Consider the following 24,880-nt stretch of genomic DNA (forward strand, 5'->3'; position numbering starts at 1 on the left):
AAACCTTACTTGTTATCTGAAAACTGATTATGAAACAGAAACTGTTTTTCATGTACTGTAAACTTTTTTAATACCTATTTAAAACATATCTTAGCTATCTTAAAGTTAGCTATCTATATCTAGCTTGAAATTTAAATAGAGAATTTGGCTAGAATTTAGTTTTTCTTTCTCTGAAATGACAACTCAAGCTCCTCCATAAGAGACAGGAAATAATATTTGCTGTTGCATTTCTCCAATGTAATGACAATACTGCGGAGAGTAAAAGAAAGGCAATGTTTTTTCTTTTCTAAGAGGCAAGTATAGACACCAGAAGGAGCTATTGTTCTTGTCAGGGGGAGAATGGCAACTGTGGATATTAATCTGAACTAAAACATGTGAAAATGCACATTATTCAAAATCTTTTCTAGTCTGCTGAAAGACATGTTGTGAGTGGGATTGATGGAAACGCAGAGGGTTTATTTTCAAGACAGCCTGAGACCCAACTGATTCAGGGATGACAAGTTCTTTGAAAAGGGTTTCATCATTTTCAGCATAATAATGGCATTCATTCTAATATCATAAAGCAAACAAAAAGGTATTGAAATCTTAACCTTTTCATTCGGTCCTCCTGCCATGCTTTTACTGTGTTCAGTTCAGGATGTAGGGGAGGTGATTTTCAGTGATTTCAAAACAATCCAGCGGCTATTTGGATTCATTTTGAGGGCAAAACGGCAACTCAGACTTTGCTAGATAATGAGAGCATAATCAATACATGTTTGGGGTAAATATCACATTTTATTTTTCTGTGAGGCCTCAAAACAGTAGATTGTTTAAATGAAATCTAAAATGGATACAAACAATAACATTTCAGCTCTCCTTAAATATTACATAGTATGTGTGGTACTGTGAAAATACAATCATTTTCCACAATCCCACTGACACTTGTAACAAAAATAGCTTTTAAATTTTCAAAACAGCTTTTTAAAATTAAAGGAACTTTCTTTTGCTTAGTATTTCTCACAGAATTTTTTTCTTTTTTAAAAATCCATTCTTTCAGTCAAATTCTAGCTTGCTTTATAAAAGCACAAATTTTGCTTTGATACAGTTCAAATTTAAAATAGAAAAAAAAAAAAAGAGGAAATTGATTTCTTCCCCCTGTTGAAAGTTTACATACAGAATTAACAAAACAAAACACTTCCAGTGCCCGCAGATTTGTTCAGTGACTAAGGAGGTAAAGATGTGAAAAAGAAAAAAAAAAAGAAATTAAAAATATTCATTGTTAACAACTGGAAATTAATGAAGTAATAATTTCCTTTGAAATCACAGATCAAGTAAGTTAAAATATGACTTTAAAAGGATGCCCCCTTTTTTGATGGAAAAATGTCAAGCAGAACCAATGAAGAGCCTCGGAAATTTGGACATTGCTTAGAGGATAAGGACTTTTTTTGTAGTCTGTGTGGCCCAGGTGCGTCCCCTCCCCTAAGATGCTTGTTTAGCTGGATCTGATTGCCTGGAAACAGGAAATACTCTAGTGACTCAGCTCACCTGAGATTTTTCAGCATCCACTGTTCTCTTAAACATCTGAAGAGATATGGTTTCATTCAGATATCTGCAATGTATGTATTATATAGAAACTATATATATACAAATATTTCATTATTAACTAGTTACTTACACAAACTTTTAATTTCCTTCACATACATATATTATAGTGTGACAGTCAGTACATGTCATGGTACAGCAGTATTTAGAACTTTTCAATACTTTTTTCCTTTGTTTTGTAAGCCTTGGCAGAATTAGAATTACATTGAAATTATTTTCTTGGAAGTATCGGTTGTCAGACTCATGGCATAAACCTGATTTCTCACAATAGGTGCTTCAAAAAGGATGGATCTTAACTGATATTAAAACAGACTTAGCATATAATGTAGCCACACATAAATCATGTCCAGAACTATCTCAGTCATTCTGGTAAAACCTATGACTGCTCTTCTGTAGCCCACCTGAAGTTTAATTAGAATTCTTGCAATGACTTTCAAAAGATTGTACTTGTCAATGCCTATAGCTGGCATTGAGGTTTCTCTCCACCTCAAATTCTAACACTAAGGAGCTTTTAAGTACTTCGTGTTCCTACCTTGCTCTTTAATTTGACAGTTTTGCTAGATTTTTTGTTTGTTTTTAATATGCTGTAGTCAGCATATTTATTTTGTGTCACTTAGTTTGTGATCAAACATTTCAAAAGATGATATCCACTGTGTAAAATACATGAAGTTCACATTATTAGTCCTTAGATACAAACTATTTCCAGAGCTTTGGAAGAAAATACAATATACTGTGTAGAATAATAGTGAAACAAATCGAATCATCCTAAATGTATAGATTAGTGTGTAACATTTTATGTATCCATTAATAATTTTTTTTAAAATACTACTGTAATGATGAAAACCCAGTCTAAACATGAAAACCTTTACTTACTGCATCAGACATCAGAATATTTGTGTTCCTCCTGGGTTTTTTTACCCTTCTTTCTTTCTTTCTTGGGGGGCATAATCAAGTATGTCAAATTATAAATTGCAATTGCAGACATCCAATAATTGTACATTTCATTTTACTCTAATTTTTTGTATGTACACAGTTTTGTAATTTTCCTTACATGTCTTAATAGTAGCAAACCAGGGAAATGTTGAAGCTTTCATGTTGGTTCATACATCATTATACTTTTGGGAAAGTCTTTATCCAGTATGATTTTTAAATACTTCAATTCTCAAGTTACATTTATCACAACTAGGTAACTGGTTGTTTTTTTCCTGTTCCCATAGAACAAATTTTCAGAGCTCATAATGCTACAAAATATGAGAAAAATGCATTTAAAAATATGTGTTGAGAGCATTAAAATGTCAGATTAATTAATCATAATATTTTCTTTCCCAATAAGAGAAACTGTTTATTAATTTGAGGTATGTATTTGGAATCATGCTTGGTCTATTTTTCTGAGGGTTTTAAGAATGTTCGGAAGGATAGTAGATAATGACAAATATAAAATGAATACAGTATAGAAAATGATATGACTCCTTCAGGGATTTCATACATTTCCCATGAACTACTGAAGGAAAGGGCCAATATTTTCCCTACCCTTCTGATTTTTTCACTTTTAACAGATCAAGTAGCAAGTGGTAAGAAAAGTAGGTTTTAAAGCTTTCCTAGATTTGAAGCATCACATTCAAATTTTAAAATTAAAAAAAAAAAAAAAAAAAAAAAAGAAAAAGGCTCTTATTCAAGTTTTGTGAAAGAACTATAGAAGAAGATCATAAGAATGATAAACAGTATAGTTTTTCTTTGTGAGATCCTCTGAGAAACTAAAGAATACTTGTTCTTGAAGGGTAGGAATGAGCTGGACGTTAGTGAATGAGGCTATTTGCTATTCTCCACAGCACAATTTTAACCACTGAGCTTTCTGACTGCCACCTAGCAATCCCCTGGTGTTTAGAACTCAATGACTTAGAAAGACCAAACTGAGAAATCTGCTTTATCAAGATCACTGAGTTCACACCATGGGATTATCAGATACAGATTTAAAAGTGCAAGAAAGCTAACAACAAAAACAGTTGATTATGATGGGGAACAAAGAATGTAACAGATAATAAATGGAAGCAGAAATGTAAATACTGTTTAGGAAAGCTCTCTTTGAGATGCACAGTAACTATACACAGTTTTTTAATTCTTCATAAATATTCATCAGCATTGTTCAGAAAGAAATTATTTATTATAAAAAAAAAGAATAAAGTTATAAAACATCCCAAAAGACACATTTCAAAGCTACAAGTGTAACAGTCATATTTCAGTCCTAATAAAAGTTATCATTTAGCGTAATTTTTAACAGAAAATTTCAACAAGGTCAGGAATTTTCAATAAATCATTAAAATTTACTTAAATGAATATTTCCTGGTCATACATGTTGACAAATTACCATATCTAACTGCTTATTCTCTCATTTAAGAGAATATGGAGAGGTTGAAATTAATCATGAAGTAAATTTTGTTGCCCGAAAGAACAGTGATTATATTTTTTCTTAAAATATATATCTGTATATATATTCATTGAAGTCATAGTTTAAAGGCTCAAACATAATACCACAATTGCTTTGTATTCTTGGCCTTACTTCTTTAAAAGGTGGATAAACTAAATAGTAGATCTGTTCCCTGTAGTATAATTTGTTTTTTTATTAATATAGTAATGATGGTGTAGAATTTTCCACCTTCATTTCTTTGTTTGGACGTAGAAATATTGTCATTTCGTGACAATTACATTTATTTGGGGAGGATGATATTTAAAATATGTTTTAATTCTTACATTCTTACTCCCATTTTTGTCCTAGGGTGGGTGCGAGTGTACAGTTTTCCTGTGAAGATAATTATGTGCTGCAAGGTTCTAAGAGCATCACCTGTCAAAGAGTGACAGATACACTGGCTGCCTGGAGTGACCACAGGCCAATTTGCAGAGGTAGGTGCTATTCTTTGGAATTTTACCTGAGGTTTGGAAAGGTAATTTATAATTTCTGCTTAGAAATGCAATGAAATTATGTTCAAAACAAAGCAAAAACCCCACGTGTGTATATATAATTTATATCATATATAAGTTTGTGTGTATATGGTTGTATATATCCAAAGATCTTTCTTTAGCTTGAAGCACACAAGCAAAGATGTAGAAACAGTATCAATTTAGGAAGCTAATTTCCTTTTAACAATTTTAATTTCACTTAATCTTCTTTTTGTCATGTTAAACATTTTAAGTAGAACTAGTTAGTTATGTTTAGGTTAAACTTTTCTAATTAAATTCCTAAATAGGAGCTCCTCACAATCATATTATGTTCCTCATATTATGAGAAGGAGGGGAGGTGGCTGTTTGTTTGTTTGTATGTTTTTCTATTGCAACCTACAGCCTGTAATAAAAGCACAGAAAAATACATAAATGCTGTCAAAGTACGCCAGAACTGAGGTATATAGGAAAAATGAAGAGTATATGTCTATGTACAGAACTTTTCCTTTTTCTCAGTAGAATAATTAATTTGGGTTGCATATTTGGATTGTACATGTTAATGAAAGTATTAACCCTAGAAATGTACTTGCCTTATGTCCTCCTAGAAACAGACAATCTAGCCAGGACAGGCACTGGAAAACAAGAAAACCCACCACCATTAATTAAAAAAAAAAAAGAAAAAAAGAAAAAAGAAAAAAAAAGGAAAAAAGAAATCATACAAATTGTGTGATATACTTTGTTTGCCATTTTGAGGTAGATCAAAGAGATACTCGTACTCAGAAAATCTTGTGCAGAATGCCAGTTAACAGGGCAGCAAATGATAGGGAGACTGTGGAGGGAAGGATTTGCAACACCTGGGCCTAAGCTTTTGCTTGTTCAAGAATGAGCTAAAGCATAATCTTACTTACATAAAACTCAAACACTTACAAAAAGTTTCATTACCTAGTTAATTCATAATACCAAAAGAAAAATATTTTTCTCCTGTTGTCAGAATAGATTTTTCAACTTGTATAATCACGTATGCGATATACCTGTAAATAATGCTGTCTTCGTTAAGGAGTGTAAACAGTTGTGTTGGGATGACCCCAGCTAGCAGCTAAACACCTGCCCAGCCCCTCACTCGCTCACGGCCAGCGGGATGGGCAAGAGAACTGGCAGAAAGGTTGTGAGTGGACATCAAGACAGTTTAATAAGTGAAGCAAAGCTGTGCATGCAACCAAAGCAAAATAAGGATTTTATTTACTACTTCCAATTAGTGGGCAGATATTTAGCCATTTCCTGGAAAGCAGGGCCTCAGCACAAGTGATGGTTGCCTGGGAAGGCAAACCTATAACCATGAACGTGCCTCCTTTCCCTTAGCTTTTCTCACTGACCGTGTTGTCCTATGGTCTGGGATATCCCTTTGGTCAGTTGGGGTCAGCTGTCCCAGCTGTGTCCCTGCCCAAATTCTTGCTCCCCCCCAGCCTACTTGCTGTTGGGGCAGTGTGAGAAACAGAGGCGGCCTTGATGTTGTGCAAGTAGTACTCAGCAATAGCCAAAACACTGCTGAGTTATCAACACTATTCTAGTTACAAATCTAAACCACAGCAACATACAAGCTGCTATAAAGAAAGCTAACTCCATTCCAGTCAGACCTAATAAAAAAGTCTATGAAGGCAGCTCTTGGATAAATTATTGCAAGATGTAACATGGGTAATATTACATAGACACATCCGTGTAAAGACTGGACAATCTAAAACATAGTAAAAAAGAAATAAATAAAAATCATACCTCCTACTCTTTCCAGAGCACCAAAGCAACTGTGATTCATAAGTGTCTCTTGAGCTCAGTGTCTCTGTAGCTTAGTGTATTTAAATGAAAAATCTAAATATACTCTCTCAGTACTTGGTTTCACATTACTGCAGAATAACATGCCCATGCTACTCCACTGTTCACTCTTGTTTGGTGGTTTGAGGTTTTTTTTCATCTCTTGAATTTATTCTTGTTTGCTAATACATTGCAGAAATGAGCTGAAATAATCTATGCATGGTAAAAGTAATGCTCAGCGGAAAGGGGCTATTTGCTGCTGAATTATCTGTGTGTTATTACTAGTGTTTGCTGTTCCTTCTAATCTATTATCTGCAAATATCTCTATTATGCTTTAGTCCCTCCAGTAAACTTCTAACAAAATAGGATAAATTAGTCCTATACTTCCATTAAAACCTCAGTTGGAAAAACAAGCTCCTTTCCTCAAACATACTTCCAAAATTGGAGCTAAAATTTCAGAACAGTCTGAGGGTCAAGTCAGCCAGTCTCTACAAGTAATTTGGTTTTTTTTCTAAATACAGATTAACATTGTTTAGGCTGAATGGTGTATAATTCTGGTTCAATATTATGACGTTGCACATGCATGTTTGTGGATGGTGGGAAATGAAAGATAAAAGTTTTATTTGTAGTCCGTATTATTCCCAATCCCTTTACTGACCTTCAGCATTCATACCAAGCATTTGATGACAAAGTACACAATGCAAAGAACTGCTTATCACATTTTCTAAACGATTATCCACTTAAAGTAGAAAAGCTGATAAGCTACATGCAGCTACTGTGGGCTTAATGACTTCAAGCCTATGAGACTTACTGAAGAAGCTGAACTTTGCATTTACCCCAGAACGGTGAGAAGCAGAGTTCAGAATTTATGAAGCTGAGGAATACTCCCAGGAACCATCTTGCCGTTGGCAAGTCCCTGACCTTACTTGCAAGGGGCTGGTGAACCCCTGGGCGCCCGGGAGCAGCGGGGGCTCCCTGAGGCGGCAGTGCAGGACCAGGCCTCAAAGCCAGGGCCCATCCCGCCGCCCCAGGTGGGCAGCAGGGCAGACCAGGGGCAGCCCCAGCCTTGGGACCAACTGCTGGTAGCAGATTGTGATGGAAGAATAGAAAATCTGAAACCAGTTTTCCTTTAGTTTCCTTTTTCCCTATTTATACAAGTCACACTTCTATTAATGGAGAAGAGCAGGCTTCCTCCCAACAAGTTTGTGTGGTAAAGAAATGCTCATATTTCATTCTTCAGAATGGAGGCAGCCACAGAGAAAGAAAAAACCTAAAATTTTCCAAAGTACTTTATTCTAATATCCAGAAAAAGAATGACCAAGTTTTTAAGGAATGTAGTCATTCCTCTTGCCTGTACTGAAACCTTTAGTAACTGAAAGAGTCTAAATCACACCAGAAGTTAACGGAAGTTATGCAGAGGTGGTTCTGAGATTCAGATATTTGAAGATATACCGTATCAACTTAGAAATGGTATGATCTAGACTCTCTATTTTAGCATTTTGCCAAAGTGCTGTAGTACCATAGACCTGACAGTGGAATTTTAAAATGTTCTGAGTTCTATAACTCCATTTGATGTCACTGAAAGTTATATGTCTACATATTTTTTGAAATACTTTGAGATACTGAAATATTTTGAGAAGTTTGAATATTTTAGAAAATCTATTCCTAATACTGTTTGGAAAATAACTTAATTCGTAAAGTAATTTATTTTCAAAAATTTAACTATCCAGATTTGCTGAATGCGACAGAGGGATTGTGATGGTTTCACAACTGAATCTGTGCTTTACAGAAGTCAGGCTACTGCCTAGAACCATTTTATATTTTTTTCCTTCTAATTTTATTTCCTCTGGTGTAAAAAGTTAAGACACGACAGAATTTCAAGTTTAGGTTAAGGATATACAGTTACATAGAGATAAATAATGGGATACATCTGTTTATTTCTCCCCAAACACAGAGAAATCATGAAGGAGAGCCCATACTGGCCCTTCTTACATTCATACATAGAAGGCTCTCTCCCCCTACCTGAAGAGGGTAAATCTCCCTCTAGACAGAATATTGATGTGATAATTCTGAGAAATTAATTTACATAAAGTAAGAATAAAGCAATGTAAATGCTGGGCTGATTAATTGGAAAGTGCTGGTTTCATTCCTCTGTGAGAAATTTTTCAGGATTTTTTTTACTTGTTCAAACATCTTCAAAGGCAAATTGCTATAGAATATATCAGCATAATAACACTTTCATGGCAAGTTGTTATTAATGCTATGGCAATTTTATAATATTTATTTTAAACACAGCAACTGATCAGAAGCAGTCTGATTTGTTGTTTATCGTTTTAGCAAGAACATGTGGTTCTAATTTACGTGGACCAAGTGGGATTATTACATCACCAAATTATCCAGTTCAATATGAAGACAACGCACACTGCGTGTGGGTCATTACAACAACTGACCCAGAAAAGGTATGCTCTTTCTTTTTGTCTCAAATCAAGCTGAAGAATTTTGGATTTGTCTTAAAATTATTTCATACATATTTGCACGAATGCATGAACACATGCAAGTGTGTGTGTTCATTTAAACACCAAAATGACCAGAGGAGAGAGATTCAGAAAACATATTGGGCACTAGAAGAAAAATCTAAATTAGTAATATCCGTGAAAACGTTCACTCAGAGCAACAGGTCTCAATTAAAGTTCCCAAGTTATAAATGCATTTTCTAATGAAATACATGAAATCTTAATCAGAATCACACATTACTAAATGAGTTGATAGTGGATTTTTCAAGTTGTATCTTGATACTTACTTATTGTTGAATCTTAGCATAAAAACCAGACATACATCTAAGTGTTTTCTCTGATCTTGTTAGGTATTTTACTATCTATATTATTTCTCTTTTCAATCTACTGTTTTCCAATAATGATTCTAAATATGTAACTATGAATAATTATGCATAAAATAATAGTAATAATTAAGTACTCTTATTACACTGCAGTGTACTGAGATTCATTTTTACTTGCCTTTCTGTAAAATAAATTTATTTCCTCAATAAAGGACAGAGACCCCCTACCAGTAGGAAAAAAAAATGAATTAAAAAAATCTTTCACTTACATTTTACTTTTCTGTAGCAAAATGCTGAATAAATGACTCACAGTAAGTTGAAAAATGTACAAGCAATATGTACTCTCATAATTACAAAACATGTATTTCCTATGCAAGTTTTTGGAGACTGTATTCTTGACTTCTTTAATGTAGTTAAGGCAAAAATGTTTATCTCGCCATACATTAATGCAAATGTTTAGTTAAAGAAAAGATCATTTTGCTGCATGCTTTCATAGCATATTGTTGAGATATAAACACTGTTTCTTTGCAAAATATATTGAGTTCACTTTTTCTTAAAGCAGATTCAGTGCCTCAATAAGGGTATGTATTCAGAAAAAAACGGCAAAAGTACAGAACTATCACATTGTAGAACATTTCACTATAGCAGGACTTCTCTCTGAAGAAAAAGCACTTTTTTTCAGTTCCAAACTGAACTGTTACATTTTATTTAATATAGCAATTAGAAGTGACTAGTTGTCACTGAATGACCTTTGACTTTAAAGTCGTTAAATTCTATAGAAAGTATTAAATAACTGCATTTTTAAATACGGACAAGCATTAAAAATATTCAAAATGTCTGACAGATGCATCTACTCAAACTTATATTCAACAATATGTAGTCTCATTGATTCTGCAAAATGCAGTATATTTTTATAAGAGAAAATTTAAGTGTGCATCAAAAGGAAATCAGTGAAATTACTAATAGAAAAGAGTCTTGGCATCTTAATGGTTTCTTTATTCGAAACTGTAACATTAATTTTTCATTTTCATTTTTCTTCCCTTGACCTTTCAAGAATTTTAATTAAGCATTGCTTTTCACATTTATAATAAAATGAAGATAGCAATCTCCTTGCTGATTGCAAGAAAGTTTACCCATAACGATACAAAAATTGGTACTGACTGTTTAGTGTATTATTAAACTGCAGTTTATGATTTCTATGGAGGCTCAGACTTACTTGTGAAAAACACTAAACCTCCGTCTACTACCATAACACGCAAGTTCAGTTCATTCTATACAATATATCTTTCTCAATGGATTTAGGATTTTGGTAGGGCAGAGCTTAATGAGATTGGCGTGGATTAATTTACTACTCTGTTCAGTGGACTCAAAGAGGCACTCTTAAGTAGTATTCTGTGGGCAGGTTGATAGTTCATCAGTCACAAGAATACACTGAAGGCATTGTACACCGACAGGTCAATTCTTTTGTTACGTTCAAAATGAAGAGGTGTGAGTACAAGGCTTGAAGCTTTCCCCCAGAAAAAAATCCACACTATTACATCCAGCTGGAAGGTAAACAGATATGCTAACAGACATATTGATAATCACGATGTAAGAAAAAGAGGTGGAACTTTAAGTCTTTCAGTTCTGGGCAGGATGGGCAATAGGGAATGAATTGTCTTCTTATTAATCTTGGATTTGTCTAGCAGTGCAACAAAGGAAGATTATTTTCTTAACTTCATGTATCTTGGAAAGATGGGTATTTGCATTAGGACCATGACTATTGTGAATGTGAAGTCTTAAAATCAAACATGGTTAAGTTGCTTTCACATAAAGTCTACATCTTCATCAGTATGTATCAATAATAATCTGATATAGGGACTTCTATCCCCAAATAACTGAACCTAGAATTAACACATATCCTTTTGGATAATAAAAGATATGAAGAAAAACACTTTTACTTTACAGATTATCTGACTGAAATGGAACATTTTTTCCTACTTCTTTCTAAAGAAAAGTATCTTGCTAGCATTTTGAAACCTATGAACTTTAAAAAATCAATTACAAAAATAATTTTCAGTTTTCCAGAATAATGAATTGATTTTGAGATGTGCTAAAACTTGTACAGATTTTCATACCTGACTTTTGTTGCAGTTATGAATGACAGAACTCTTGAAAATTGAAATGTGTATTGAAGGTCTGATTTTAAGATTAGATTGAGGAGCCTACTCTTTTGCCTGTCAGATTTGAAAATATTTATCAGCATACTTAGGGTCTGTGTTTGATTTTCTTTTCCAAGAAGGTAGACAGTTCATGATATGTTGTTACTGTGTACTTTAAATTAGTTTTGACTTACTCTAGCAGTGAATTTGTGTCCTTTCACCAGTTTAGTTTACACATAGCATTTTGTAAGATAACACAATGTTTCCTCTTAACATAACATTCAGTGTGGTTTAAAGAAGATAGTCTAGTTAAAGAACTATGATAACACATCACTAGCACAACACATTGCACAAAAAAAAAAACATAATGTGCTGGAATATTTTAAAGAATAAATTAAAAACAAATTGACAAATAACATTTTCCAAATTCTACATTGTGTTGCTGGTGGGGGAGATTTTCAACACTAATTCAAAATGAAAACAAATCTTAACTTCCTATGGGGACTGTAGTATAGTTCCAGTTTTTAACCAACCATATCAAGATTGTTGTTAGTTAAATGTTTTTCTAACATTTATTTGCCTTTTTCTGAGCAACACAAATATCTAAGTTAAGCTTGGTTCTTCTGTTTAAATGTTTTTCTGTTAATGCTCTGCTTATTTTGAAGAGTTGGGTTTCTTCCCTTAACATGTATTTGTTTCCTCTGGGTCCCACTATTGTAGCTTCTGATTGGCATCCTACTGAGTCATTTATTAGACTTTTAGTACTTGCAAATACAACTTTATGGTGCTCTTCTGACTCTTTCAAGTACATGCCGTAATTCTTAGTAACTCTACATTGGTTTAGTTGTTCTGTTATGCGGTTTCTCAACTTTTTAGAATCAGTTACTTTGGACTGTTCTTGTGAGTCTTACTGCTCTGTAGTCTTTATCTCTTTCTTCTTGTTAGTATAATCTTTTCAGTATGTGTTAAGCATGCTTCTGTCCCTTGCTGTTTCAGTTCATTCTCTGGGCTGTGGGTTTTTTCATAAGACTTACTGCCTTGAATTTCCTGCTGTTTTCAGTATTTTATGCAGTGTCTATAGGAGGGCAAGGTTTGGTGGTGTATCAGCAATGATACCTAGTTTTGCACAATATTTTTCTGACTGATCGCGGATTGTGGCATAGTAGATGTGCCATGGGCTGCAATAGTTCTAAGTTTAATGACCTGGTAAATGAAGAGTGTGTCCCAATTACTTTCTCCACATAGATAATAAGTATCTGTTTGGGCCTAACTACTTTCTTCTTCTTTGAAAAAAAAAGAAAAAAATATCCACTGCAGTTACCATAATTGAAGACATTGGAATTAATTAGAGAGAGTGTAGGAAACTTCACATACAGTTTTATAAGGTTGAGCCTTCAGATTTTGTATAAAGGGTTTTTTTTTTTATATGTACCTTAATATGTTGCAATAAAATGGTATTTCTGATTTATTGCATTTCAAAGCTCATTGCTGGGGAATTTCTGATCATTCTTAGTCAGGAAAACTTTCCCCATTTCACACATAGGGAATCCACATACTGTTAAGGTTGATTTTGAGATAATTTCTTTTAAGAAAACTCATTCTTGCAAGATGCTCTAAAAGAGCATTCTTACTAAGAAGTGTATGATAATATGCAGGGGGTTTTTGAGTGAGATTATCTTGCTGATTCATGGATTGGTTCAAAGTTTGTGGTAGCTCAGATCTGATCTATTAGTGACATCCCTGACTTCCTCGTCCATGTAAGTAGCTTATGCATATATAATATTTTCCAGTGGATTCAGAACCTTTGTTTCAATAGACAAGTTTGCTCCAGTTAGATGGCATTATTGTATTACATTGTTTAATATTAGAGTGGTTTTTTTTAGACAGTGTGTTCATAAATAACCTGTTTCTTCCAAGCTTCATTAAAGACAGGGCTCCTCTCCCTCTGAGCGGCTGATCAGACCATCCTGCCACAAGTCGTAGGATGTTTGTCAGCATGTCTGACATCTACAGCACCTGCAGTCTAATGCTGTCCTTTGACTGGGGAAGAGAACTCTTGCTGAGCACCATGTATCTCATCCCTACAGAGGTTACCAGACAGCTTCCACAGTACTGATTTTTTATCTCTAGAACTTATCCTCTCTTACTGTACCACAGAGTTTTGGGTTGCAGAGATCTTGATCACGAAAAATATGTAGATCTAAGAACTACTTTCACTAAACTTTTGTGTATTCTTGGCAAGGTACAGGGTCATTCAGGTGATTTACTCAGTTCTTACTATTTCATAAGTCTCAGGATAGGTTTATTAGAGTGAAGGAAAAGGTCATTGTGAATTTACAATCAACTCATTTATACATCCTGTGCTATCTAGATCTTATAAATACACTAAGAAGTCCTTGAAAGGATGATTTCCCATGGTGTGTTGAAAATGAAAGCACAGTCTTGCATGCTCTTTTGTTGTTCACACAGTGGTAAAACTGAATTTTTGTGCCATATCTAAATGTGCATACTTAAATTTAAATTGTTTAGTTTTCATTTGCTGGACCAGTGTCTTTAATTTTAGGGGGATATGGCATCATTGAGAAAGGATTCACACAGTTTAGAATTAAAATTATTAAGGTCCCAGTTATGAAACAAAAAAATACTGGTTAAGTTCCCTCTTGCTTTGAAATAGGCTCATGTTTTTGTTTTGTTTTGTTTTGTTTTGTTTTTCATAATCAAACAGGGTAATTTAGAACACAAAGTATAACTAAAGCAATTGTATGAGAAAGCAGTCATTACAGTTTAAGGATGAGATTTTAAATTTTCAGTGTCCTAAAATCTTATACAAGACTTCCCAGGTAGCCTTGATTCTGTACAGTCTTAAATACATTTCAAAAACAAACAAAAGACTCTGTATATTTTAATATAATATGCAAAATGTACTTACAAGCCTACTGGAAAAATTATGTAATAGATAACTCACTACAGTATATGTTCATCCTCAATTTGAATTTAAATACCGAAATTATAACACAGAATTCTATATATGTACAAATGACATTAGAAAAAAAAATATATATTGTGCAAAAGAAAGTAATTTATTTTTTAAAAATGATATCTTTGCGTTGCTGTCTGTTTTGTGTATATTTAGAACATTATGATTTTTGTTAATAATGCTTATATTTCTACCTTTCAATACATCATGTGAGTGAAATGTAATAGCATAGCTTCTATATATTATTTTCTTAATAAGTTTACTGAAGCTTTATTGGATGATAAATACTGTAACACAACTAGGGCTGGAACAGAAGACTCAGTTCTGGCATTGCAGCCATTTAGGATGAAATTTAATTTGCACATATGGGTGCTACATGTCTAAACTCCAATTTTACTTGATGGAGATCTGTCATATAGAGTCAGAACAGTGCTTAATCTTGTCCTAAAGTCATCCACTGGAGGCTGATCAGCTAAATCACCGTTTGGGCTTTGTTTGCTCTCACTGGATCCAAACCAAAAGGGATGTAGATGTTTTAAATTTCAGCATGCAATGTTTAGACTATACACAGCCTTTTGGAATAAAGCTGTTTTAGATGAAGGACATGCCTCACAGATTAAATTGAAATAGTCCCATAATGGCCATGTGTTGAATGAAAAAGTGTAACTTTGGAGTAGGGGTATACCAGACTTAACTAAAAGAAAGTACAAAAAACAAACCTCTCCTACATTAATACATTTCCAAGTGTGAGCCTTTTAGTCAAACTGATGTACCCAAATCAAAACCTCTTTCTTTATTGATTGTAGATGTCTCATTTGTGCCTTCATCAGAAGAAGTTTTGACTCTTGCTGTCTTTAAAGACTGTTGGAGTTAGTGATGGAAGAGGGATCAGTACTGTATTTCCTGGTTTGTGGGGAAAGCTACCTGGCTTCTGGCATTATCTCTTGTGGTATTTGATGTATTTATTTTTCTCAGATGATTTCTAACATTAAATGCAGAAACACACCCAACTCTTAAGTTTTTCCTCTCCTAAGGCAATTGCCACAAATACAGGCTGACAGTTATATTCCTTGTTGCTTACTTTCCCTCTGACCTTCCTCCTTCTATCGTGTTTTTGAATGAAGGAGACTAACTACTGAGCTTTATCTGTTTTCAGTATCTCAGATTTGCTTTCAGGATATCAGCTAGGTTTACTCTACCAAGATTTAGCTGTGGGCTGTGAATTTTCTGAGCCTCAGACAGATCTAAGTGTGACATACTGAGTTGGAAATGGCAATTTAGAGGAAATAAAAAAAATAAGGACTTTTAGAAAGAAACTATAGAAGCATACACATGAAGGAATGGAAAAAACGAAGAAGGAGACTTAGCAGTAAATTTGCTGTGATACTGTCTTTCATTTTACAATAAATTCATATTTCAGAAAGACAGTTGGAATATATTAGCTGGTAATGCCACACTCAAGACAAACAAAAGATTCAGCCCTCAGAGTGAATGTATTAGAATGTGGCAAGTTGTAACTGGCAAGATTAAGGCATATATACATGGCTTAACAAACTATTAAAAACAAAACAAAACAAAAAAACCTCAAAACCTTCAAAGTTATCAAGACAATTTTGTTAAATACAGAAGTATGACATTGTAGAAGTTCTGATGCTTCTGTTTCCTCATGTTCTAATACCAGGTCAAGGACAAAGAAAAAAGAGTTTTCCTTTTGAAAAGAGGGCAATAGGTAATGTTTTCACTGTGATATGTTTGTGCTATATCTGCATAGGTAAGAATTATACAAATCCATTATTGTCACTATTTTGTTGAATACTTATTGCAGTAAAAATTATCCGTATTTGCCTTTGTCATAGATACACTTTTCCAGCTGAATGACTGTTAAATTCTTCATTATTGTAGTCTATATCTTGCAAAACAAAACCAGGCTATTCTTCTTTGAATTTGTTTATTTTATAGCTAAAACAATCCCCTACTCAAAAAAAATACAAAAACCCCCAGAACTGTATAACATGTAAGCATGCCTTTTTATTTTCCAATTGCCAGAGGTAGTCTTTAAAGGTTAACAAAAAAAAAAAAAAAAACCATAAAACCCAACAACTACAGCAACTACACTTTCATTATTGGCATTTATCTTTTTCCAACCACTGCCATATACGTACTTCTCTCGCTGCTGACAGTTGAGTTGTTGCCTCCAGCTTTTATCTTAAAGGAACTTGCCCGCTGCGAGTGCACTTAGAATTCCTCCATCATTTCCTTCCTCCACTATGTTTTTTGTCCTTTGATCTTCCTCTGCCTCAGTTTCTTCTTTTTTGCTGTTTTGATCTCCATCAATATATTTCCTTTCTCTTTTAGCTTTAACCTTTTCTTCTTTTTCATTTTATATATTTTCAGAAAGGAAAAGATTCAGATACAAAATTCAAATATAGAATCCTGGTGGTTTTCATGGTTTAAATGGAGCTCAAAAACCAATAAATGAATGGTCAACTGAAATTTTAACTTTTTTTTTTTTTTTAACCAGAAGTAAACAGTAACCTTTTATTCATAGTTTGCAATGTAATTACAGTACTATTATTCTTAAGAATGTACCAGCTGGTGTGGTGACATTATTCCACAAAAAATATATACATTTAATTTCTTCACAGTGAAAGGGCTTCAGACAACTTTACCAAATGGAGAATTGGTCAGACTTCTTGAGCCTTTGGTGTATATCCATTAAATATACCTAAATATAAAACATTTTCTTAAGTACTCTGTATCCACACATTATAGAAAACCAGTCAACATATTTGTTATTACTCCTGCACATACATACACAGGCACTCTTACACAGAGACATGTAAAATAAACAACTAATGTTTTACTTGTACTATCCAAAGCATATAAATATAGCAACATAAACTCATTACTATTATTTCATTTAATTCAGGATATTTCCTGACAGGAAAACATGTAATAGAGCATGCATCAGATGAGAACATTCTGCCACTATGTAAAAAAAAAATAAAAAAAAAATCCAATTAAATCTCCACATACTTTTCATCTCTTGTTTGTTCTACAAGTTAGTTGCCAATTCCCATGCTAGGAACTATCAGTGTTACTTTGTCAAATGTATAAATCTAAGACACCAAGGTTTATGTGTAAATATTTTTCCCTGGAGATTGAAAGTGTCTGCAACTATTGACAGTATATCATAACTGAGAATGTCCTTGGATGTTGTCTTTGTTTATACACACTTTTTTCCCCTCCCTTTTTATTTTTTTCGTCATTTATCAGGTACTCTACATAAATTATCTTTGTGCAGACCCTGTGCAGCCTGATGGGGTTGATAATGAGGATGACATAAACTCACGTTTACTGCACAAGGAGACAAATGCTACAGAATAGTTTAGGCACCAGCAGTTTTGGGTTACCTCACAGAGCATGTTCATTTGCTTTGCCTTGAAACATAGGTGGCCAAAGTTCTGTTGTGCATGATGCTCACTGTTTATCTTCTCTTTTAAATCTTTTCTTGGGTACCTTTTCTACTGGGAAAATGGCAGATGATAACTTATAGGAAAATAATAGGAAATTCTAAGAAATTCACTGACTGGATAGTGAATTGTGTATATATAGGAAAAAAAGCATTAGATTATTTTAAAAATATGTTAGTGTTTTCTGAAAATTATTACAATTCCTATTAATTTTCTTTAGTGATACTATAGATTTGGTGTTTGGCATCATGACAAATAGAAGCCTCAAGGTATTTACATAATAAATTAGCGTCAGCACTTCATTTAATTAACTTGCTTTGCTGTATTATTAAACAGGAGCTTCATATTATAAGTAAAGAGCCATTAGGGAGAATAGTAAATGGAGGACCAAATCATCACACGTACATTAAGATGTGCAAATCTCAGGTTTCAGGAAGATGATGTTAAAGGGGAAGGATAGATGTAGTTCTACTTATTGGAATTTTTACTTAGTATGGGAGATACGATAGGGTTTGCAGTAAGTTATTATAGAATAAAAAGATTTTCAAAGTGTCATGTGGCAAAAATGGCACTGGGGCTAATTTGATAGCTGAGATTCAGCATGGGAAAAGCAAGATCCAAGGGTATACTATGTAGCCTGTACTAACTCCTCCATAATTTAAAGCCTTTAAGTGCACTGCCTAAATTAGTTTTACTTCTTTAGGATCTATCTTCAAAGTAAACACCTCAAAGGTTATTGCAGCCCATTTAAGATCAAATTTTCCTCCTGGCTTTCATTCAGTAAAGAAAAGCTAGAATGATCAATGCTGACTGTGACAGGTGGACAGTGAAATTCTCACATATGTAAACATTTGTGTGTATATATATCTGTTCACAATATGAAGGTTTACTAATGTCTAATAAAGTAACTTTTTAAAATTTTGCAAACGTAAATTAAATAATTTTGTTGGAGCTGATTAGAAAATACGAAATACCACACAAATTTAATGCTACTTTGAAATAACTAGTGACAAAAAATTCAATCCTAAAGTATGATCTCAGCAAAAATCAAGGTAGGTATTAATACACCTGCTGTATATTGTGAAAGGGATTTACATAGAGCAGCAGGCTGATTTGTCAGCTACTTGATCTAAGAAAGATGTGGATAGATTTGAAGTATGTTAGAGAAAAAGAACAATGGTTCAGCAGTTGGTGAATTGTATTCATTCATAAAAATAGTTAAGAAGCACCACCACAATCAGTCAAAACCAAGATCATGATCCTTCCTGTCCTCAGCTCAAATTGGCATACTTTAGCATGTGAACTTTGACAATCTGACTAGATCCACAGTACAGGTGACAGACTCTTTACACAACCTTTTAAACACAGCTTTCAATTTGGCAGGCAATCTCTAAGACCTCTTGAGGACTATCACGAACCTTAAGGTCTCTATCAGTCAGTCTGTCACGTGTCTATGCATGAGTCATTTTTAAAAAAGTCTAAGTTTCTTAATAATTAAACCTTGCAACAGTATGCAGAGCAAAGGTTTAACTACCCTTTTAAAACACGGCCCTGTTTGCTTCTAAAAATATCACCCATAAACCTTCACAAGTGAGAATAGGTTTCAGACATCAGATCTACACATGCTTAATGCTCATCTCTTGTACGAGAAAATAACATCAAGTGCTTGCTTATCACATCTTTGGTTATTTCTCTGTCTCTACGAAGAATTTGACTGCATAAATGTCCAGTATTTTCAGTAGGAAGTAACTTGTTTAAAGAATTTTTTCTCACTCCTTACATTTTCCAGTATACCTATGAGGTAGAAGATGCAATGAAATGCTGAGTTCAGTTACCTGTCTCATCTCTGTATCCAGTGGAAGAATGGTTTAGACAGAGCTTGTCAGGTTGGCCACTCCTTTTTCATGCAGCACTCATCTCAACATTTCACTTTTAATTTATTTAATAGGAAACTGTTATCACTGTTCCAGGCTCGCTGGAAAGGAGACAAGTGAAGAGGTTGCAACATAATGCAGATGTTCTTTTGTAAAGAGACCAGTGAAGAGTGCTGGCTGGAGGGCAGGGAACCTGGCAGTTTTCTGCACTGTCACATTGCCTTTGTGATGGATTTGAGCAGTATAAACCAGAGTTCCTGAAACAGTGTTTAATCACAAAGTCACAGGAAGAACAGTTTCACAAAGCTGGAGGAGGCTATGTTCATAGCATAAATGCAAATAAAGAAAAAGAAATAATGTCACTGCAGGTTTGCTTCCTGTTCTTGCCCAGATCTTGGCTTTTTTTGCCAGTTAAACGTGTGCTGCGTATATTTATTTTATTTTTTTTCAAAGAGAGATTTATGCCTTAAACTGAATAGTTAGTCCCTCTCTAGCCTTTTTGATTATAGGTCTTGCTATTTTATTATCCTGTTTCTAGGAGAAAGCAGATGTTTTGCTAATTGGGCAGCAGAAGCTCCCCTTCTAAATTTTTAAAACGTGATGACCCTGACTGGATTTCATACATTAGAAGTGGCCTGAGGCAGAATAAGCTTGCTACATTGCAGAAGTTGTGCCTGTGCTACAAACCGTTGTGCTCACTCCCTCCTCTTTTTCTATGGACTAATCCATATATACACAAATTTATACATCTTTTTTCTTTTTTTTTTAATCCAAACTTCATCTTTGGAAGCAATAAATTAACTAGAATAAAATAGTTTGGGTAAGTGTGACCAGACACTTTTTCAGTTAATTGTACCTTCACATGTATCAGGAGGAAGTATAGTCTGCCTCTGTGGGGGGGGAAAAAAAAAAAAAAAAAAAAAAGGACATGATTGCTCAGACTCTTGGAAATAATGTAAGAACCAAATAAAAAAAAATAAATTTAGCAGTTATCATTAGGAAATCTCAGTGTGATTCTATGCTACATACAGTCCTTGTTTTCTGCCTGTTTATTGTGATATGAAGAGAAACTGCTGGCTGTTTTTATGATACTTGGTTAAATGAAATGCTAGCGTTATTTGCCCCATGGCTGAATTTCATTAAATTCATATGTAAAAACAAATCTGTGTTCAAAAATATTCTAACACTTTTTGGGAAATTTTGTTTTCCCAATGCTGCACATATTTCAAGGAGAAATGTACTCTTTCCACTTGAGTGTATCGTGTAGTATTTAAAGATGATATACAGAAATATAATTTTGCAAGCCCTCCTAGTTATTGAAACATTAAATCACAGCAATAAAATAAACTTAGTGCATGAGAACATTCCTTACAATTTACTGCAATTTTCTTGTAATGAAAAGCTATATGTAATGGAGAAGTCCAAAATGCTATGTGAAACTTCTCATCTGATTAAATCGTCATCTCAAGAAAATCTGACTTTGATCAAATAAAACAATTCCAAGATTAAATCTTAAATTGTTCTCGATCATATGCTGGATCATCTCTTATTTAGTAATTGTAGTCTATTTTTTTTTCACCTTCCATTTAATGGACTCTACTGGTTTAGAGAAGAAATAAGGTCTATTTTAATTTTTTTATCTTTTTTTTTTAATGTTTTTTGTCAATTGTAATAGTATCATGTAACGTAAAACTCATGTCTTTCCCACTTTATTTTAAGAGATCTCTGGGTGTTCATGTTCACAGATTTTAATCAATGTTGTAATCACAAAACAATACCCAGATTTGGTCATTAGAGGCTAACAATGTGGGGCATCCTCTTCTTGATTACTAGTTGTAAATTGTTTAAGGGGTTAATGTATCTACATAAAGCTGTTTACACATTCCTGCTCTCAAAGGTCTTCTTTTTGCGCCTTTCATTGTGTCCTGGAGCTATAGTAACTCCTGTATTAGATTAAAGGAAGCAGATGTGAGTTAAAAGCTGTGTAGTAATTTAGCTGATGCACATGCCCAGAGAGAGAATCACAGGACAAGCTCCCACCTTAGGAAGTGGGGGATGGTGAAGAAGTTTCCTTTCCTGGACATAGAAAGGCATTTCTTTTCTTCCAATTGTCTTGCTGAGAAAAGGGAAAATGGAGTCTAAAACATTGTGTGTAGTTTACTATTTAAACAGTAAAATCATGATGAGGTCATCATGCCTTTTGAGTTTTTCATGCCTTTCAAAAAAGGATTCACCTGTTAGGATGATCATCCCTTTCCTCTCCAGATGGCAGGTAAGTAGGATAAGATTTCCCAGCATGGTTTTCCTCCTCTTCCCCGTAGGTGGTAACTTTCGTCATTACGACAAAAGGAAATATTTTTAACTTAGTGAAGAGTTTAGTAATTTAAATAAGTTATCACTGGAACATAATTTACTTACTAATCTTTCTGAAATATGCATAAGCAAAAATATCACCTGGGCACCATGGTAAAGCATTCAGAATTGAAGTGAGGCATAAACACAGGCTTCACCACAGGAATGAGACGTAGGTGGCTCTAGTTCCTAGGAAAGATGAAAATGGAGACCAGTTCATTACAGTGGAAACTCTTATTTCTACCTAAGGAGGAAAACATCTTAGGAGGAGTTCATTCATTGCTAATCAGTTCTTATTTCAAATTTGCTATTGAAATGGGCAGAAGAAAATGACAGATCATATGGGGCACATGAAGTTTGAAGCCATGGAAATAAGAAATTTACATTTTCTCTGAACTTCATCAAGACTCTTCTTCTCTTATGGCTGTTCTGTTTTGCAAGGTGCAGGACCTCTGTTGTCATGGACTTCATGAACTTTGTGAATGGACAGTTTCTTTCATGCAGATTTTAGCCTCTGTGCAGAAGTCATTCTTCTAAGCAGTATTCTCTGTATGTAATTATTAGCATAGGTACCTGGCAACAAAGTACAAATCAAGAGCATAAAAAGTCTACTTTATTTCTTCAGTTAAAATTCAGAAGTTTCTAGAGGGTAAATCTAGGGATTTTAAGTAAAGCTGAAAACCACATTGGCTGTTTAACAACTTTCTTGAGTTCACAGGGAAGTCTTGCAGAAACTTGCATCTGCAGAGCATGAGCAGAATCTCAGAAGGTGGGGAAATGAGAGAAAGAGGGATAGGACAAAATCCAAGTATTGCCTCCAGTTGTCCTAAGAGAATAAATTAGGCGATGTTTACATTAGCATTAGTAGTGCAGTGCACCACAAGCAGCTTTATAGTGCAAAACAATTTGTGCTAAGGGCCTGAGGTCCATACTATGTGTATATTTCAGAGATTTTACTGTGGACTAGTTGTAATCTGCTTCTTCAGGCTGAATGCCTTTTACTGGGTGGAGAACACCTTCCAGCTTAGTTTCATCCACAAAGAACTCAATTTATCTGATCTGAGATTGCTCTGTGATGCAAACCAAAGCACAGTAAGAGGACATGACTGAAGATTGTTTCAGAAGTGCACCCTTGATCAAAGCCTTGATGAGAATGTATTTTTAATCTCCTGGTACAACTATCGTAACACATAGAGAAGGCTGGCATTTGCAGATACTTTGTACGTGGAGGATTGAATTGGATCCATGCATAAATGAATGCTCAGGAATGTCCTTTTAAGATTTTGTATTATCTTCATGAAATTCAGACACAAATGCCACCCAACAAAGTAGTTTGAGAAGCTGGCTTACTCAGCACATTGCCTATAATGAATATATTCTTGCTGCCCACTAGTTTGTCGGTTTGTTTGGTTGGTTTTTTTCCAAGGCAAAGAAGGCACTTATGTGGAGTATGGACACAGGCAGAGTATGTATGTCATGTTTTAATTCAGTCTTTCACACAGTTAACATAATTCTTAGTACTGTTCTGTGTTATCAGACTGTCAAGTTAATGGCCTCCTGAATGATCATTCTTTTTAATTGTAGCTTAGATGTTTTGAAGCCTTTTGATGTCTGCATTGTTTTTCTCTGTAATTAGGTAGTATTTTTCTCTGCTCCCTGATTTTAAACAGACTTACTGGTCGATTATATTAGTGTCATAGTATCTCTCACAAGAAAGTATTGCATGCATGCTATTAGATACATGCAATTTTATGTGTATAACTCTAAATGTTTACAAATGAATTTTTTTCTATATTAGCCAGTTATTAACTCTGTAGAATCAGTAGCCTGTCTGCTCTGACCTTATATAAAAGGAAAACACGTATTCATTTTTTCATCAAACAATATATTCAGTTTTTGTTCTAGATCATCTATCTTCTGTAACAGCCATTCAAATTAAAAAAAATAAAATCTAGTAAATAAACTAATAATTACTTCCACTTGAAGTGAGCAATGGGGTACTAATGTTTCCAAGGTAAACGTTCAGCTACTCCACAAAACACTCTACTACTGCACTCTGCAAAGTTATCGTTGATTCCACTTGTTCATTCTGCACAGTTTAGTTCCATCAAGAGCAAATGAAGATATGAGACTGATGGTATGTTTTTGCGCTTGAGATCCAATATATAGATTAACAATGCATTCAGCTGGTTGTCACTTTTAAAAATGGACTATCTGGATGTGATTCATTTCAAGACTAAACATATATAGGTAGACGTCTGGAGGCAATCTCAAGGCTCAGTAGCCCACCAGAGAAATCTCTAGTTGCTTTTGAGATTAAGTTCTTCTGCTTTCCCTCCAGGTGTGGATCCAGAAAGTCATAGGTTCCCATAGATCCTGTTCTATCTGCCAGACCCCAAATATGTCCCTGATACCTTGAACCATCTCAGTTAGCACTAGTCATTTATTTGTGGGCACCTTACTGAGCTCTCAATGCCTAAGCTTCAGTTATAACCAGGGGAACCTACACAGTAATTCATCTTAGGCTGAAGCAGACACATAGCTGCCAGTCAGATCAATAACTCTTTTAGTTATATTTACTGCAGTGAGAGATTAAGATACGTAAAGCACCTTTAGACACAAATGGATAAACATCTACCTTTAGGTGTTTTAGAGCTCATTTCAGCTACTTCACCATAGGATTCCAATACCATTTGAGATGCCTTAAGTAATCCTTCCTGGCCTCCAGCTGCTGCTTCAGAATACTGTGGACCTCTCGCAGATCCTGCATCTTCAGACAATGTGTGGATTTTACCTTCCACTTTCAAATGACACAAACCAACTATTTAGATTTATACTGAATTTCATCCTTTGTACTGATTTCTGCAACAAGGTTCTATTTACTTTAAACACTATTTTTTTCCCTA

At 34.3% G+C, this 24,880-nt stretch overlaps 1 protein-coding gene across 1 annotated transcript in view; it reads left to right on the forward strand.

The window, feature by feature from the left end:
- CSMD1 (CUB and Sushi multiple domains 1) overlaps window positions 1-24,880 on the forward strand; it is a 1,244,565-nt gene that overhangs the window by 811,009 nt on the left and 408,676 nt on the right. Inside the window, exons 9-10 of the mRNA XM_049818613.1 lie at window positions 4,355-4,479; window positions 8,659-8,780. Of these exons, the coding sequence (XP_049674570.1) occupies window positions 4,355-4,479; window positions 8,659-8,780 (247 nt within the window). The remainder of the gene's footprint in view (window positions 1-4,354; window positions 4,480-8,658; window positions 8,781-24,880) is intronic.

The sequence above is a fragment of the Accipiter gentilis genome, chromosome 16 (genome assembly GCF_929443795.1).
Source record: "Accipiter gentilis chromosome 16, bAccGen1.1, whole genome shotgun sequence".
NCBI classification, from domain to species: domain Eukaryota; kingdom Metazoa; phylum Chordata; class Aves; order Accipitriformes; family Accipitridae; genus Astur; species Astur gentilis.